This window comes from Uloborus diversus, chromosome 3 (genome assembly GCF_026930045.1).
Source record: "Uloborus diversus isolate 005 chromosome 3, Udiv.v.3.1, whole genome shotgun sequence".
NCBI classification, from domain to species: domain Eukaryota; kingdom Metazoa; phylum Arthropoda; class Arachnida; order Araneae; family Uloboridae; genus Uloborus; species Uloborus diversus.
In genome coordinates, this window is record NC_072733.1 from 174,416,888 (window position 1) to 174,436,902 (window position 20,015).

Sequence of the window (20,015 nt, forward strand, 5' to 3'; positions counted from 1 at the left end):
GGTCTTCGCTTCACGAGTGAGTGTCTTAATTGCTTCCATTTTATCTCTTCTCAATTATTTGCATGATGTTATCTTTTTATTTTTCAATTAACAGTGTTTTCAATCGATGGTTATAATTTTCTAGCGAATATTAGACTGAAATCTGTTGTAAACCAGATTAGTTAAACGAAGTTGAGTTAAGTAGTAACACTTATTCAAAATTAAAAAATACAATACTTGAAACATTTTTGACTGTAGACTTGAGTTCTTGTGATTGAGTTGAACACAAAACTACTATTGTAAAATATGCTCATTTCGGACACGATATGACGAAAAGACGAATCAATTAAGTGGCTAAAAACTACTTTTTTAAAACTCATTTCTATCTGTACTTCACACTGTTAAATTATCTGAAAGTCCAGTTAAATGTTTCAGAAGATGCACATTAATAACTAAGCAATTCCATGGCGTAACCTTTTTCAAGTGCTAAGAGGCCATCTTTTTTACTGATATACACTGTAATTTAACTAGAAAAGTATAGAAATTATATCCTATGATCAATAAAAATCAGGTACCTTAGGATAGTTTTACAAACACATAGAAAAATTTTCAAGTTTTTTCCAATTTTTTTCCTATGAAATTAAATAGAACTTGTAAAAATGTCCACTAAATGGTCAACTACTGGTGAATCATCCTATAACAATTTAAAAAAAAAACATTTAAAAACAATGGAAGCGAAATATTTTTTGTAATAGAACTTAAACATACTCTTATTGGTCGAGGAAGATTCGGCTGTTTCCACCTCAAGTAAGGAAGACACAGTACGGCTAATCCAATGGCTAGCCAAGTAGCAAATCCAACATAGTTTATGAGAGCATAAATATCACTGGAGCACAAATACAAAATAGAGAGCAGCGCCTGAAAAAGTAAAATATTTTAATTAGGATGTCAGCAAGTTATCAAGATTTTATGATCACAAGCGTCTGTTTCAACTTCGTCGGTTATGTTTCTTGTAAGAAATAGTTCATTCTGTGCATTTTATTCAGTTAGTTTCGCTGAAAACCTTTTTTAGCAGAATTTTTAGTAAAATGGAATTTTATTATTATTATTTTTTATCAATCATTCTAGTCGGTTGAAATGCAATAAAAATACTGAATTTCTGAGCTTCAAATACCTTGAATTTCACGCCTAAGTGTCTATGCAACTTCTATAAACTAACCTCCGTAACTAAACTTTTCTTAAGATTTTGAGGTGTATTCATTGATTTTATTTCATTTTAAATAAAAAATAACCTTTAGCAAGCTTAAAACAATGGCCATGCGTATTACATAAAAATGTAAGAGTGTAAATTAAACTCTAATTTCACCTTAAAATTTACAATATTCAACACACAATTGTTATGGAGCAATACCCAAAAACTGAACCCCCGACCCCCACAAAAAAATAGAGACTAAGACAGGCGAACATTACTCAATAAAAACTTCAAAGTCACAGACTGCGAGATAACCCTCCCTCGTAAGTACCCCTATTTAATTCTTATCGTGCCGTTCATTCATTTTTGCAGCGGTCGTGACTGCAAGTACTGGTAACATGAGAAAAAAATAAGTACACGGCGGATCTTCACGGAGAGAAGGCAAATGAACTGGAAACGAGCACAAAACACCTAATTTCGTAATAGGATCACCATGAACGCGCAAGCAGTTAAGTTTTTAATCAGTGAATCGAGCGATCTCGCTGATCCACCTATCAGTAAACGAAGCGGTCCGTTTCCCGTTTCCGCTTTCAGTTCAGTCGCCACATCTCCATGGTCAAGCAATACTTTTGGGATAAAAAGTAATTGTAAGACAATGTTAAAAGGATACATTTTTCAAAAAATTGCTGGGGTTTCAAGGAACCCTTTTTTAATTACAAAGGTGTGAGCTTTTTGGATGTTATGTTATTTGTACATCCAAAAGCTCACAAAATGTCTCTTCAAAATGGAATATTGTCTCTTCCGGGGTACCTAATACAGCATTCTTACTGATTCGCCGTACGTAGTAACGAGACTTGAAGAATTTTCTGCAGTAAAGAAACAGTTCCGTACCCTAGCCATTGTTTTGCTTCTAACGCTGAACTCATTGATGCTATTATGCGTATTTTGGAAACTATGCTAAACCATACGCTTAATCTCACCTTCCAGTAGCAAATAGAAACGTGGGAAAAACGTCTTAAGATGTAAAACATTATTTTGAAATTTACTTAAATGTAATTTCAAGCACTTCATTTATCTTTTTTTTTTTAAATTTGCAATACAAATAGTCTAAGTACTTTTGAACGTTCTTCGTATGCATTGCCAGAGTCACTTTTAGAGATTTATGGATCACATTAAATTTCTGAAATGTGATATTTCTTACCATAGCAATGACAGCTGGAGCTGGAGTCAAGTGAGTGACTTGAATCATAGATAAAATTCTTGGCATCTGCCCTTGCTCGGCACCGGCATAAAATAATCTGAATAAAATAAAATTAAAAATATTAAAGTAAATGGTTAATCGTTTCATAATACTTAAGAAGTTTTGTAGAGTACAAATATGAAATCATTTTGAAATTTTCAGTTGCAATTATTGTAGTTGAACCTTGTTGGTTTATTATTTGATGTTAAGGAAAGGTGTCTAACAAATTTAGCATTTCACTAAGATTAATATTTTAGATGTAGGCTGCAATTATGTAACGGTATCTTTTGTACGTAGAGGTCAGAATTAGTCGAAAATTTCCTAAAACGAAAAAAAAAACAGTAATAGTTTGAGAAAAAATTATTCAGATTTGCCACTGTTTGAAGAAAATTTGATAATGGCGAAAGAAAATATAATTACTTTTGCTAATACGGTTATATAAAAGAAAAAAAGTATATTAAGGACTATTTCTTCAAAACGGGTTGAACAGTTAACGAAACAGTCACTTTTTAAACTTTGTAATTTACACTCGGCTTGATTAGGACTACAACTCGAATGATTTCGATCAATTCATCTGTATGAAAAGATGTACAACCCGCATCTCTGCTCACTAAAGACACTCTCTGTCTAAAAGGGTTGGTGCCAAACAGTAATGTAATTTGACATACAGGTATTTCGAAAGTGGCTGCAAGAATGTTGATTTTTAAAATTTAATCCAGAAAATTTAATCAAACTTGTTTAATTTTAGTTGATTTTTGCATTATTTTCCCTTACCTGTTTTGCTTTTACGTTATCGGACTAGTGTTGTTCCATAAGCTATCTTGTTGTGGTTTATCGTTGCGTAAAGTTTTAAATAAGTATAGCGAGAAAATGCGTTTAGCTGGGATGTTAGTTCTGGTGTCATTGTGAAAATCTTGAGAATTACTACGAAGACTCTAAGCGAGATAAAAATATTCGGCAGAATATTGTGAAAATTGGTATTAAGTTTAAAAATTGCAGAAAAATTAAAGATGTTGTAACCTACAAGGCTGACAAGAGACCAGCCTAGTCGGAAACTAGGGTCCCGACTAGGAACGGGAGTAGTATAAATTTTATGAGTTTTATGGGGAGGGTGGGGGCCTTGACGACCAAACTGAAAAGGGGTCCGCCTTGGCTCTCGGCTGATCTGGTCACATATGAGGCTTAATATGGTTAGAATTATAGAAAACGCAAATCAGAAGACAGCTTGCATTGAATATAATTCGAAAACTCTAAAAATGTTAATACGAAATACTTGCTAGGAATTTGTCTCGATGTTTTCACAGAAAATCTACGACGTGGACCTAGACTGCGACTTTCAATTTTTTTTTCTTCATGGATCTCAATTACAGAAAGCTTTAGTAAGTTCTAGTACACAGGGCTTAAAAAAGATGCTTTCTGTTCAGGATAAAAAAAAAAGTTTATCTCAAAAGTATCCTTGCTTCTAATTATTGACTTTTTTTACAGATTTTTATGATAATACATACTTTTGCCATTGTTATTAGCATGAAGTGACAAAAGTCATGGGATGCAAGTATAGAGATGGCAGTAGTATCACGTAAAGAAATTATAAACGGGCATTGCATTGACAGTGACTCTCGTGAAAGGTTTTCTGGCAAGACGAGAACAAACAGACTTAGAACACGGAATGGCAGTTGGAACTGGACGTATATGTAATATTCCATTCCAAATATGGTTACAATGTTTCTAGGTCGAGAGAGTCAAGAACTTGCCAAGTAGACATAATTTCAGACATTACCTCCCACCATGGACAACGCAGTCGTCTATCGATTGCATTTAATGACCGAGATTAGAAACGTATGCGTAGACTTGTCAGTGTTAACATACAAGCAACACTGAAATGATTGCAGGTATCAATGTGGGGGGGGGGGGGGGGCGTACGACGGTGCGATGAAGTTTGAATCAAATGTACAATGGCAATAAAAAACCAACGTGAATGCCTGTATTAATAGTAGGACATCACCTACAGCGAGTTTCCTTGGGTCGCAATGATATCGGTTGGATCCCTAGACGACAGGAAAAATGTGGGTTTCTTAGATAAGCCATGGTTTTAACTGGTAAGAGTTGATAGTAGGGTTCGAGTGTGATGCAGAGCTCATGAAGTCATGGATGTAAGTTGTCAGCATGGCACTGGCAAGCTGGTAGTTGCTCCAAAATGGTGTGGACTGTTTTTATTACATGGTATGGAGGTGGCCGCCTGGTCCAACTACACCGGACTTTGAGGCTGTGGTGGCCTGATCGGTAAGGAAATGGATTCGTGACTGGAGAGTGCCTGGTTCACTAATGGTGAAAGGGACACGTTAAATATGTCGTGGTCACAAAATTCTCCATGTTCTCATTAAAAATCAGTACTTCTGGACTAATGACTAAAATTCTTGTGCAGAAAATATCACAAAGGAAAATTCTTTGAAATATTTTAACTTAGGATTTCAATGAAAGAGAAAATGTTGTGTAGTTAACCACAGCTATTATGAAGAAATTGCTAGTGAAAGTAAATTTTACAGTAAATTTTTGGAAAAAAAATATAAATAAAATGGTTTTCAAATAGATTTTTGTTTCATATTTTCCTGTTTATTTCAGAATAAATAAAATGAGAAACATTTTAAAAGAAGATTCTTTGAAAAATTACTTTTATTAATTAAATTTGTACGACAGTACTAATATTTCTTTTAATCACATTCTCGTTCCATCTGAACTATTAAATTTCGGTTTCATCATATATCCACTATGTTGCGGAATCGCCAAATTTAGGTTTCTCGAAATTTCGCTAGGTCGTTGATAGCTTAAAAAGATCAGTTTGTCAAAAATCAAAAACTTAATGGAAAAACAAAATTACGCTGCTTATAGTTATAATTTTACTGGTATTAGTTTAGAATCAAAGCAGCACTTAGAAAAAAAAGTGTAAAAACTATCTAACTATTGCTGATTTAAAAAGCGCGACTATGGAATCACATGTTATCATATGTTAAAATAATTATTGCATTCATTATTTTTCCTTTTTAGGATGGTTATTTCTAAATTCGTTGCAAAACTTTTCAATTTTTCCTAGCATTAAAAACTTGATTTGATTGCTATTTTTTTCCGACGCTCAGGGCCGATCCTAGGATGTTGGTTGCCCGTGTGCAATGCCGCCCCTCCAGAGCGTTTTGACTAATACTCAACGTCTGACCATCTTCCTTCTTATTTTTGTATCAAGTTCTAATTTAAAAAAAAAAAAAAAAAAAAACAAAAAACAGAAGAATGAATTTATAAAAAGTAAAAGTGTTTTATAGAAAATATTAGTCTTTGGGTACACTTTATGTCTTTGAAAAAAGTTATAGATACCAAGACTTACTAGTCGTAAGAACGTATTTTAGTCTGTCATCGGGGGAGTTGGGGGGGGGGGTGTGTGGAGGAGCTGGGTAACCTCAGAAAATTTTCGAAATTATCGTAGGGAAAAAAGTAATTAATGTTTGGTTGTGTTAGGTTGCGAGGAGAAGAGAGTCGAGGTTACTCAAGGTCCAAGGAGAAATGTTCAAACTTAACTTGACTTAAAAAATTGGGGTTGTAGGAACTTTTTTGAAACTTTTAGGGCAAAGTAATGTTGGGGTTCTCTATTATGAAATTCTATTAAAGTTGAAGTCAATTTGAGGGTATTTTTTTTGACCTTAGCTTAGGAAGTATCGCAGTTCTCCTCAAAATTTTTCCGAAACTGAAGTTTTAAACACGCAATTTTGGGATATATTTGTTGACGTTACGAGAGAGAAGGAGATAAGCTCATCTTTTATCAAAAGTTGTCCAAATTAAAGTCTAAGACGCAAATTTAGTACGTCTTTGGCAACGGTAGGAGAACTAGCGGCTTTCCTCCGGAAATTCCTCGGCACTGTAGTAAAGCAGTAGTTTTAGAAACATATTATTTGGCGACGTTAGGGGGATGCCCTAACATCGATTAAAGTTACATATGCCAGTCGGTTCTTCTCCTAAAATTTTTAGAAATTGAAGTCCCAAAAGCGATTTTTAGGTATTATTTGATAACGCGGGAGGTTCTGTCCGTCTGAAAACGAAAATTTAAGCTTTCCGTGATTAGGTTGATAGAAAGGGGGCATCCGGGCACACTTTCCCGAAAGTTCTTTGAAACTGATGTTTGAGAAACGCAATTTTATTCTGTTTTGGAAGACGTTAGGTGAGACTAAATGATATAGGACCTCTCTAACGACTCTAGTTCAGATTATCTTTGGTAGTTATGGTAATAGAAAATGGGTTTTAGGGCCCTCCTCCACAAAATTTTTGAAATTTAAGTCCTAAAAATTCCTTTAAACCATCTTTAATGTCACAAGGAGAAGGGTCAGGGTTTGAGGACAGAATACACTTAGAAGCCATCTTTAGGGACTTGAGACATAGGGGACTGTAAACTGCTAGAAATCGCAAAAAAAAAAAAAAAAAAAATCTATTTTAGGCCATATTTACAAGGCACCCTTTAATGCTTCAGGAGAGATCCATTGCCCTCACTGTTTCTCCTCGGTATCCATGCCTCATTGCCGAATCTGTCGCAAATTTTGCAATCAAATGAAGCATGTATGTAAAGAATAGATATTAATAGACAATAGACCAACATGCTGTGCACTAACGTTCTATTATTCTTAAAGTGTGTTATGCTATGGAGAAATCGGGACTTACTCTGATTTTTGAATAAACGTTTAAAATTTAGCATGTTTATTCGACTTAAAGTAATTTATATAGTAGAAATTCTCCAGGAATTTTGCTTCAGTAATGGAACTAAATGCGGCATGTGGCCGCCCCTTACTTTCGGTCGCTCGATATCGGAGCACGAGCGGCACACCTGCTAGGATCGGCCCTGCAGATGCTTCTTCTTTACACAGGATTGCATAGGTACATTTCCATGCATACATGCGAATAGGCCGTGAAATTAAAAAAAAAGTAATGAAATTATAAAAATGGGTGCTTTACATACACGAGAGGAAGAGTGCTGGAATTCCGGAGCAACATTTGAAACTGTCGCAATGTTTTTACATTTTTTGAATTAATCACACATGAAATTAATAATGAAGCATTTTTTTTTCATTCAGTTAAATTTTTATAATCAGATAGTATTCAATTGAGGAGTTGTGACAATATGAAAAGGGGAGTAAGAGAACGTTGCTGAATGGAAAACATTTTTCCTCTAAAAGAGAACATTTCATGGTTTGCAGAGAATATAAAGAAGAAAGGTTATAAAGAACTTTTTATCGTTCTAGGAGGAAATGGAAACGAGGCAGGTACGTTTCAGAAGGGAGTTCTACAAAAAAAAAATTTAATGAAACAAACAAACCACTTTATTTTATTATAAACTACAACTGAGCATAACTGCAAAGACAATGTTTCCTTATTACTGTAGAAAATATTATCTCTGAAGTTATGTTTAGTTGTAGTTTATAATATGCTAAAAACTCAAGCTTTACCTTCAGTTTACGCGCCAGGTCTACGGACTCTCGCTAATGAAATTGATTTACTTCATCTACCATCTTACTTTATTGGTAATCTCAGCTTCAATTAGAGAGCATCTGCCTCTAGCTCAGTTATTGCCTATTCCTGAATGATGGACGAAAGTGCAATCTCAGGATGTGACAAACGGGCTGTCGGTATATTCCATTTAGTTTCCCCTTTGCCCCGTTTTAGGGACTAACGTGTACTGCTGAACAAGCTTTTCCTTCAGCTCCTTCTACTGGCAGTAGCGTAACTAGGGGATCTGGCGCCCCTGGTGAACTTCAGAAAATTCGCCCCTCCCCCAGCGTTGTCCCAATGGAAAGTCACCGGAAGTCACTATTCCAAATTTTTTTTGGGGAGGGAGGACATTTAACTAATTGATTTGACAAATTAGGAGACAATATTGAATTTTAATATTCTTATTTTCTATTTTTAAATTATTTTCAATGATGCCCAATTTTTCTTCGCAGTAGATGTTATGTATGTATATGTGTGCATAATCGAGTTTTATCATTCGGTAAAAATGGGATTTCTTTCGGCATATTCAGAATTCTCCCCTTCCCAAAAATTTTAGTTCTCCCCAACCATTTCACATAAATTTAATTAAACCAGCAATATTTTTAACTCGTTAACAAATAAAAATAATGTGCAAAAAAAATTCAGTTCCGTTTATACCAATGTATTTATTATTATTATTATTTTTAAACTTAAGAGCCAGTTCTTATAAGAGTCAGGTTGGTCAGATACATGCCATTTTTGATTTCGCTAAAAATATTTTACAATGGTTTCTTTGAATCATTTTAGAAGATATATATTTTTTCTTTTCTTCCAAAAAAATTTTTGTGACCCACAAAAATTCCGAAAGTTTAGTCCCAACTTAGGGTTTTTCTCAAATCGACATTTTTTAATATTCAATTATCTTTGCGCGTTGAGCAGCAGCAAATGTAATCTTTGTGATTACAACACGATATTTAGTGCCTCAAATGAAATGTATCGAAAATTTTATGGCTGACCTTCAGTGGACCCTGGCAGGGGTGGCTAAACTGTGCCGAAGAAAGTGAAAAATATGTCATGTTTGAGGCATTCTGGTTCCATGCACTAAGGTTCAACCATAGTTTTTGCGAGCAATTTGTGTAGTGATGTATATAAATTGTTAAATATGCTCATTAAATGCGTGGTTAATGCTCATTGCTGCCAAAAAAATGGCAGTTTTTGTACCGAAAAATGTGAAAAAGTGCAGTTTTCATGGGCCTTTATCTCAGTGCACCCGAGGGTCAATGTAGAACTGGATACCTGCATTTCAAACTAGAGTATGTGTATTTTCACAAATAAGTGGCAGAACTATGGGCAAATTCTTTTTAAGAACACAATACGTATTTCAAAAAAGTAAAATGAACTATTCAGTTTTCAATTTAGTCAACATATCCGGGTTTAAACTTTCCCCCAGGGGACTTCCAAGTACTGTTTAAAAAACCAGTATGATCAAACACTTACCATAAAAGAGTTATAAACTTGCAAATAGACTGATAATGCTTATTTGCATACTTTATAATATGGTAACTAGAAGCAAAATGAAAGAAAAAGATCAAAATGTGAGAAAAAATTTACTTTTTAGGGACCTGTATCTTATAGCACTGAGGGTTAGTATCGAACTTAATGCCTACATTTCAAACTAGAGTGTATGTCCTTTCACAAACAAGTGACATAACTATGGGCAATGGTTCTGCAGGCTCGTAAAATGCACTTCAAGATGATGAAATTGCATAAGAGTTAACTTTATAATATGATAACTGGAAGCAAAGTAAAAGAAAGGTTATTATTGAGGTAAAAAGGGGCTCTGTGGTATAAGCTTCGTCTTCTAAGCCGGGGGTTGTGGGTTCGATTCCCGCCGATGCCCCGGGTGTTATTTCTTTCTGTTGTATTGTACATCTTTCCCGTGTATGTCGGGAGGCAAGGCACTTGGCACGCAGTCCTCTATGTATGTGAAGCTGTTTAGCTTCGAAATAAATAAATTAAATTGCGGTAAAAACGGAAGTTATTTGTAACACTTTTGAATGTGTTTTAGGTATATTTTTAATTATTTTAATTAAGGTAACTTTATTTCGTTTATACTGTACATCATAGTTCGTTGACATTCGTTGAGGCTGTACATTATAGTGAAAAAAAAAATTTTTCTCTGCACTAAACTACAATAATAGCAAACAATTACTAAGTCATATTTTATTACTTATGATAAAAGCAGTACTATAACATTATAAAACAAGGGTATAGTTGCCTAATTGACTAGTGGGACAATAAAAAATTACAAGACAAAGCATTGTAGCTTGAGTACAACTAATTAGATGCGTCATTACTCTTATGCAATTTCCTCATATTGAAGGGCATTTTACGAGCTTGCAGAACCATTGCCCATAGTTATGCCACTTCTTTGTTAAAAGCTGTACACTCTAGTTTGAAATGTAGGCACCAAGTTCTATATTAACCCTCAGTGCACTGACATACAGGCCACTAAAAAGTACATTTTTTATCATATTTTGATGTTTTTCTTTCACTTTGCTTCTAGTTATCATATTATGAAGTATGCGAATAAGCATAATCTGTCTATTTGCAAGTTTATAACTCTTTTATGGTTAGTTTTTGATCATACTAGTTTTTTAAACAGTATCTGGAAGTCCCTGGAGGAAAGTTAAACCCGGATATGTTGATTAAATTAAAAACTGAATAGTTCATTTTACTCTTTTGAAATACGTGTTCATGAAAAGAAGTTGCCCATAGTTCTGACCCTTGTTTGTGAAAATACACATACTCTAGTTTGAAATGCAGGTATCCAGTTCTACACTGACCCTCGGTGCACTGAGATAAAGGCCCATGAAAACTGCACTTTTTCGCATTTTTCGATACAAAAACTGCCATTTTTTTGGTAGCGCAGAGAGAGAACTATGCAACTAATGAGGATATTAAATAATTTATATGTATTTTTACACAAATTACGTACAAAAATCATGGTTGAGAATGAATGCAGGGAACCATTGGGCCTCAAACAAGGCACTTTTTCATATATTTCGACAAAGTTTGGCGACCCCTGAATGGCTGCACTGAAAGTCAGCTGCAAAATTTGCGATATATTTCAATTTAGGTACTAAATATCATATTGTCAACACAAAATTTTTTTTGACTGATGTTTGATACACAGAAATAACCGCGTTTTAAAAAATGCTGATTTGGAAAAACCTCAACGTCGGGGTCCACTTTACGAATTTTTGCAAGTCCCGAAAAAAATTTTTTGGAGGGAAAGAAAAAATACGTGTCTTCTAAAATCTTTAAAAGAATCCACCATAAAAATTTGAGCAAAATCAAAAATGGTGTATATTCGAACACTCCATTTCTGCCCGGTTCTCATAAAAACTCGCTTTTAAACTTTTAATAGAATTTGTTTTTAAACCGTTAGGAAAATTTACAATAATTTACACACTTACTAAAAGAAAGAAAGACCCCTTAATTTTTTTAAAAATAAAAATCAAAGCATTTAAAAAATCATATTATAATTAGGAACGCAAAGAAAATACAAAAAACATTGCTAATCTGAAATTGACTTAAAAACACGACCGTTTACATACAGGCAAATTAAAAGTACTATATATTCGCTAATTAAGGCCTCCCAATATTTTGTTGAACTAAGACCTTTTATTATTTATTATAATGAGATTAAATACTTAGCCAAAGAAAAAACTATGCATTTCAAACGATACCCGACACAATATCGCTCTCTCCCAGAAAAAAATGCATAAAACGCTCTCCCTGGTGTGCAAATTGTGTGTATTAGTGTTTGACTAACTTAATGAATCGGAATAGAATTTCACACCACGGGTAACCTCCCCCGCCCCTTTTTTTTCTTTTCTTTTTTTTTCGGAATTAAGGATTGTTTTATTTTTTCCCTCTTTTTCATGGGAGGCTTTTTTCTACTTTTATTTTTATTTATAAAAGCATTTCTCTGCTCATATGATCAATTTTTTAAATTATTTTTTTAATCAGTCAAAATGCCGCCCCCCCTAGCTGCTGCGCCCCTGGCGAGAGCCACTGCTGCCTGTCCCTAGTTATGCTGCTGTCTACTGCAAAGCTTTTCCTTCAGTTTAAGCACCATGTCGCTAGTGAGATTTACTTTATCTACCAATTTGTTTGGTACTCTCAGCTTTAATGAGATAATATCTGTCTCCAGTTTGGTTATTGCCTATTCTAGACCAATGAGTCCAAACGACAATGATAGCACAGTCTTTGGATGGGAAAACTGGGCTATTATTGTTCACAGCACGTCGACCTGAATTTTCAAAAGTTTTACCTGACTAAAAATATCCAAACATAAAATATATTGCTGTTGTCTCACTGTATCCATTTCTCCCCTACATAGACTGTATACCGAGAGCAAAAAGTTCAACATTTAAAGCTGTTGTAATGGGTAGAATCTACCATATGTTTCCAGAGATACACCCAAGCATGAAGGGGCGTGCACAGCAGGGGGGGATAAGGGACACATGTTGGTCCGGGCCCGAGCTTGAGGTGGGCCCAGTATTATTAAAACTAGGAATGAAATATAGGGCTAAACAATATGCAGAGGGTTCGGAAAAGTCATTTGTGACGGCCCCCAAAATTTCTGTGCACGCCCCTGCTTGCATGTTTGTCGTTGAATTAATAGCTCTAATATAACGCTAATAAATCAATAGACCTCACCCTTTGTGCGATATCAATTTCAATTTTCTGTCACTGGTACTATTTATGTTCGATGTTTATTGTTCGATCATTTATTGTTAATGATTCGCGCTATAATGGGACAAATTGCTCCTTTTTTCTGGGGAAATTTGTTCCTCGGAACAACTGGCCCTAGAGAAAAGGGAAACAACTAGTCTCAAAAGCACATGTCTTTTAAAAAGCAAATTGTAGAGGTTAGGTAACGAAGCGTAAATGTTTTCAGCGTAGTATATTAGATGCGTAATCTATCTATTTACGAGTATAAAAATGGAGATTTATTTGTGTGTGTTTGCATGCTTTTTATACTTATACAAATCAACAGTTTGCGTCGGATTTTTCCAAATTTTGCACAGAGGTGCTTTGGAGCTCAGAAATTCACATAGGGTAGTTTTCGCCCCGCTATGGGAGCAAAACGCCCCTTAGGGGGGGTTAAGACACAATTTTCACATAAATTCCCTAATATGGGGATGAAGAAATACTTGCACATATTAACATTATATCTCCATCGAAATTGCTGATTTTTCTGCTGAAGATGGAATTGGTTCAAAGTTTCCAAGTTGAACAAAACACAAGTAATAAATTTTTAATTCCCTGTTCGAAGGCTTTCCTCAACCCAACTAGGTATTTAGTGCATCATTTCAACTTGTCTATAGCTACAATTGCGTATCATTTCTTCTTTTTATGCATAGAGTAATGAAATTTGCATAGAGAGGCCGTCTATGGTAAAAAGTTGATTAAACTGAAGTCGGAATTTCGGGATACAGCGGTGCAATGATGAGCGAGGTTATGATAACATGGTCGCTTTGCGAGAATGGTTTTCCCCAACCTCGCGTAGGGACCAAATAAAGTAACTGCCGGATTGGTTTTGCATTTTAATTCCTATTTTAATGCAATTTCAAAAAAAAAAGATGAGATTCAGTAATGGAATGTTTTGAATAAATATGCATCTTAAGATATTTAGCAAGAAGCTAAGGATCTTGGATACAGCGGTGCAACAACTGGTGACTTCCATTTCTTAGTGAATCGAGGCCTCTCTATGCAATTTCTTTACTCTATGTGTTTGTGTGATTGTTCAAGGCTTTTCTCAAGTCAAATCTTGAAGTAACGTTTTTTCGACGAGATTGGAAAATAATAAATGTCTCTGGCTAATTATTTTCTGATTTAAAATTTGAAGTATTATAGCGTATTAGGTATAAACTACTTTGTAATGTGTAACCCGCATTTTAGGATTTTTTTTTTTTTAATCTAAAAATTCAGGCCTTTTGCCAGAGCAGAAATAATTAACTCACAAGCTTGAAATTTTACGTAGTAGTTTGTGTTAGGAAGTTACTAAATTCCCGCGCAAAAGTTTAAAGTTCTGCGGAGTTTAAAATTATTTTGTAAATTTTCTCTTTATTTGATTTTTTTTCTAAAAATCTAAAGAATTTAAGCCTTTGACCAGAGCAGAATGCATTAACTCAGAGTCACGAATTTTTGCACAGTAATTAGCGTTAGGGAGTCACAAATTTTCCGCACTAGGGCAAAGTGCTCTGCAGAATTTCGATTTTTTCCGCCCACCCTATTGCATATTGGACCCTGGAACCTGAAGAATTATCATCCTCATATAAATAATAGGCAATGATCGAGTAATCCGCGTGTTTCAACAATGAAACTCGCGCCACGGCATGATAATTTGATAATATATTTTGGTAATGTTTAACATGCAGGGAAAGGCTTTATTGTGACAAGGCTGAACTCGATCCGTTAACTTAACTGTTTTACTGGTCTCATTTCAGTTGAATGAAGAAACGAAAAAAGGGTCAACAATGAACGCTACCTACTGGAGCTGAGGGTTAATCCACTGGAGTTAGGGTTAAAATTTCAACTATCAAAATATCAGCAAACAGGCAATACATTCGTTCAAATGTAGAAACAATTTTCATCCATCATACCTTGACGGGCGATTTCTAGTAAATATATAATAACCAAATTCTGAGGCTACTATATAGACTAAGGCCAATATATATATATATATATATATATATATATATATATATATATATATATATATGTACTAGTGGTACCCGCACGGCTTTGCCCGTAATAGAAAATTAAAGGGTCTTTTGGTTCGCCTGCATATTTACAAATAATATATGGTGAATTTTTCTCGGCAATTGGCTTGTGACCATGTTACGGTTCCACGTTATGATAATTTCGTAATTTACTCGTCCATCTTATGATAATTTTGTTCTTGAAATTGGAATAGAAAAAGAACCACATCGAATTTTCGAAAAATCGCTTCGAGGTGCACACCCTCATGCTACAAACTAACTTTTTGCCAAATTTCATGAAAATCGGCCGAACGGTCTTGGCGCTATGCGCCGACTAGAGATCCTGACAGACAGAGATCCGGACAGAGAGAGATCTTGACAGACAAAGATCCGGACAGAGGGACTTTCAGCTTTATTATTAGTAAAAATAAAGATAGGGGCTCTATCAAAATCAATAATCGGGTTATACTCTAACGTAACAGAGAATGAGACTCGCCCCATGGCATGCGAGACGGCATTATTCATTGTTTGAGCACTTAAAATTCTGTAACTTTATTTATTAATTTGATAACAATTTTTGGCAACGTTGGAGAAGCAGAGAAGTGCTTTGTTTTGACAAGGCTGAACTAGATCCAATAAGTAGGGGAAGGGGCCTCGGTAGCGCAGTTGGTTGGCGCGTCATTGTTGTAATCCCGAGGTGGTGGGTTCGATTCCCGCCCGTTTCCCTGTTTGTAACTTCCTTCTCTGTGCTGTTAATTCTGTCCTACACTATGTCCGTGTATTGTGCTTTCTGTCATATTGGACGTGAGTTCATAAACGGGTCCTGTGTGACCGAGTACACGAACTCGAAATGTATGTTGTCAATAAACCAAACCAAGTAGGGGAAAGCGGGGCTAAACGTTCTGCGGGTAAATTGTCCCCTTTGAAAAAGCTCAATGAAGAAACAAGATAAGTATATTTAGTCAATACCTGGTGAAATGCGATGCTGCAGCGCACCGATGGCGGCCATATTAGTCCGGCTAGTGGCGTCAAGCATATTAAAAGCTGAGTACGTGCACCCCTGATCTACTTTTGTAAATATTTTCGTTTTTTAACTTCTTGGTCTTTCTCACGAATTTTAATCGATAGTATTTAGTTCTTAGGTGAGTGTTTTTATGAAAGCATAGATTGTGCATCCTAATATACTTCGCTGAAACGATTTACGTTTCGTTATCTAACCTAAAATTTTACTTTTTGAGAACATGTGCGTGTGGGTCCAGTTGTTTTTCTTGTGGGGTCAAGTTGTTCCGAAGAACAATTAGCCCCACAAAAAGGAGCAGCTAGCACCAAGAAACTTCTTGCCTTTATTCATCTGAACCAGCAATGCAGTAAACAAAGAAAGATATAAATAAGTATTACTTGTAGATATTTGTTACCGTAAAAAAACAAAATTGGAGACTGTCGAATTTCACCGATGATTTACTTAAATATTCGGTCTTTCTCATACAGACAAATGGAAAAAGATGAAAATTTTGAAGATGAAAATATGAGTCAAAATATCTTTCATACTTTGATATAATATTTCCGAAGGATCATACTATTTGTTCTACAGCTTGATAGCGTCACCTTGCGGTGAGTTAAGAAAGAAGCCAAAGAGGTGAGGTAAAAGAATTAAATTTTGCTCAGTCAAGACAGATGTTTCATTGGACAGATCATATCTTACGCTAGTGGATTTGTCAGGCAGTGGGACCCAACCTACGGTCCGCGTCCAATGTGGAAATCCATGTGTCCCGTCGTTGTGTTTAGTGTTACAAAACGAAAAATATTTTCCGGGACGTTCCCAAAAAAAAAAAAAAAAACTAATCGTTTTCTTCCGGTGTTACGAAACCTATGTTTTAAGCCAAGTAGTCATATATTGTTTTCTAAAATACAGATGCAAAGTTCGTATCAATAAACTAAGCATGTAGCAACGATGACAGAAACATTTGTTGGTTATTGTCTTTAATTTCCCTTGTTTTACGATGCTATCTAGAAATTTTATACTGTTCTGGCCCGCAACATTCCCACTAATGTGAGGTATCGCACGCGGATTTGAAAAAAAAAAAAAAAAAGGTTGGGCACCACCGATCTAGACTTTACCTTTTCAGCTGCCTTCAGCCAGAGACTGCAGCTCCTATTTTGCGAGTTCAGTCTATCGTATCTGTGTAGGGCTTTCATTATTGGAGGCGTAAATTAGAAACACAATTAATACATTTTGTAATCTGTTGAAAGGATTTTGCAAAAGTCGCTGAAAATAGCAATTGGGATATCATGCATGCAGTGTCGGATCTAGAATTCCAGCAAGGGGGAGGGGTAACCTTGGTCCAAAAGGGGTGCTACTGTTTTAGAGCATCTTTTTCTTCGTTTTTGCGGGCACTCTCGATTTTTGAAGAAAGGGGGGGGGGGGGAATTATCACTCTGAAAGGGGTAGACACCCATAATTAAACAATATGAAAGTTTCTCTGCAAGGGGTCCCTCATCCTTTCCTAAAGAACTTAAGATTTTAAATGCGTATTAGGTTTTTTACTTATGAAGAAAACTAATGTAGTATGCTGAAAAATATAAATACTTTTTCGCAAATAAAATTTGAAAGTCTGAAAGCACTATAAGGGCCATTCCACGGAAAAACGGTAATTTTTTCCTGCACGTCACGCTTCATACATTTCATTAAAAATAATAATTTAAAAGGAAAATGAACAACATTTTGTTGCTCAAGGAATCACAAACATGTGACTTCTTCAGCAAAAAATTTTGTCATTACACTGTAAAATTATTTTTTAAAAAGAAATATAGGAATTATCCCAAGCGGGACAGATTGAATTTTTAGTGGAATGGCCAAGCCATATACATTTTTTTTTCTACAGTTAAAATTATTATTTCTCAACAAATGAGGTATGTTTCGTTTACATTAGAACCTTAGCTTTCGAAACCTATAATTTTTTTTGCCATTGTTATCCTCATATAAATAATAGCCAATGATCGAGTAACCCGCAAGTTTCAACAATGAAACTAGTACCACGGCATGATAATTTGAAAATATGTTTTCGTAATGTGTAGGAAAAGGCTTTTTTGCGTCAAGGCTGAATTCGATCCGGTAACTTAACTGTTTTACTGGTAAGGTAGTCATTTTAAGGGAATGAAGAATTAAAAAAGTGGTTGAAAATTACCGCTATCCACTGAAGTTTAGGGTTAATCCACTGGAGTTAGGGTTAAAATTTTAACTGTCAAAATATTACCAAACAGGCAATTACTTTGTTCAAATGTAGAAGAGTAGACGCAATTTTCACCCGTCGTACCTTGACGGGCGACTTTCTAGTATTAATAGCACAAAAAGTTAAGAAATACACATACCATACTACAAGAGGTTGACTTTGGATGTCCCGCACGTGACGCATGCAAATAAACTAAAATTTAAGCAACAAAGTCATTTAATAAAAATAATACCGTGTAAGGAGTATCTTTATATCACATGTAAAGATTAAAAAAATGTGCTTACTCCTGTTTAATTAAAATATTAAGATCTATAACAAAATGTTAGTGGATTTATTGAGTTGGAGTGTACCGCACGTGGTGGAATGGCCATAAGCACCCCGAATGGATATAAAGCTACAAATTACCACCCCATAGCTGAAGCTAATGCGGAACTGCAAGCAAACACCGAAAAGCTCAGTTACAGTATCCAGAGATTGCAGACTGCGCTAAAACTTTGTGCTCATCACTCTGGAGTAGCCAAAACCATACTGAGGCAAAGAACTTAATATAAAGCGGTATACGTCGTTGTATATAAAAAAACCCAGAGAAGTTCACCGCGTTCTGAAGCCGTTTAAAACTGGCTTCAATACGCGGTGAACGTCTCTCTCTCTCTCTCTCTCTCTCTCTCTCTCTCTCTCTCTCTCTCTCTCTCTCTCTCTCTCTCTCTCTCTATATATATATATATATATATATATATATATATATATATATATATATATATATATATATATATATATATATATATATATATATATATATATATAGGGTCCATTATGAAAGTAATGAGCATTTACTGGCAAAATATATTTATTGATCGTAATTTGTACAAATGTTCAATATTCTTCAAAATACATTCCTCCTGCATCAATACACTTGCGGAGACGTGTTTGCTACGCCTGAAAGGCACCCTGAAACTCTTCCAAGGGAATGCCTCTCAGGAACGTTGTAACATGGTGTTGGACGTTTCCCAAGGTTCCCCAATGTTTTCCTTTCTTCTCTCTCTCTCTCTCTTGAGTCGCGGAAACAAAAAGAAGTCACATGAAGCTAAGTAGGGACTGTAAGGGGGTGAGGGATCACCGGGGGGGGGGGGGGAACATCCATAACGGGGTTCGTCGGCGACATCCTCCTGACTCTCTTTGAATGCCTTGTGCCACTTCCCAGACTTTGATCTTGAAATGCAATCGTCCTTGAAGGCTTCTTGCAGCATCTGGAATGTTTCGGTTGCATTTTTTCCAAACCTCACGCAAAACTTTATGGCGTATCATTGTTCAAGCGAACGCTCCATTGCGTTATGTTACAAAAGTTGAAAACATACTTCAAGCGGAGGCACTTATCTCAGCTCACGCTGCTCGAAAGCAACTGACGACTGGATGTATTGAAAGGGCATATCCCGCACCACATTTCCCAACCGGTTTTACCGTGTTGCCATCTATCGCCGCGTCACAATAACATTATGCTCATTACTTTCATAATGGACCCTGTATATAACCTCTAGCTCTTTTCTTGCTATTTCTAAAAAAAAAAAAAACTAAAAGCATTTTTCAAATTCTATGATCAAAAAAAAAAAAAAAAAAAAAAAAACCTTTCAAATTTTTTGTCTATAAATCAGTCGAAATGCCGTCCCCTGGCTGCTGCGCCCCTGACGAGAGCCACTCTAAATTACGCCACTGAGTACAGGCACCGATCATTGACTGCAAATGGTTTAGCTACTTGGATACTACTGCAGCCAATTATGAATTTGTGCCCAAACAGTTATGGAAATTTTTATGGAAGAAAATAAGCCATGTACTGGGTTACAACTATTCGTGATGAGTTTTTATAAACATGTATTACAGTTCCGTGTATGATTTAGTCACCTAGATCGCCCGACATTAACTCCATCGAACAATTATAGGGAATAATCGAGATGTTAGTTTGAGCACAACACATTCATACCTATGGATATCTATAGGGGAAGCAGGTATTAATATTTTCTGCAGGGAACTGATTTTCCAAGACTTGACTACAGTCCACATCGACTCGCTGTAATTCGCCGGAAAAAAAAAAGGAGATTTAACTT

At 35.5% G+C, this 20,015-nt stretch overlaps 1 protein-coding gene across 1 annotated transcript in view; it reads right to left on the reverse strand.

The window, feature by feature from the left end:
• The window catches only part of LOC129219298 (large neutral amino acids transporter small subunit 2-like), a 119,848-nt gene that overhangs the window by 13,244 nt on the left and 86,589 nt on the right, over positions 1 to 20,015 (reverse strand). The window contains exons 7-8 of the mRNA XM_054853640.1: positions 2,373 to 2,469; positions 748 to 897 (exon numbers count right to left, since the gene is read on the reverse strand). Coding sequence (XP_054709615.1) covers positions 748 to 897; positions 2,373 to 2,469 — 247 coding nt within the window. The remainder of the gene's footprint in view (positions 1 to 747; positions 898 to 2,372; positions 2,470 to 20,015) is intronic.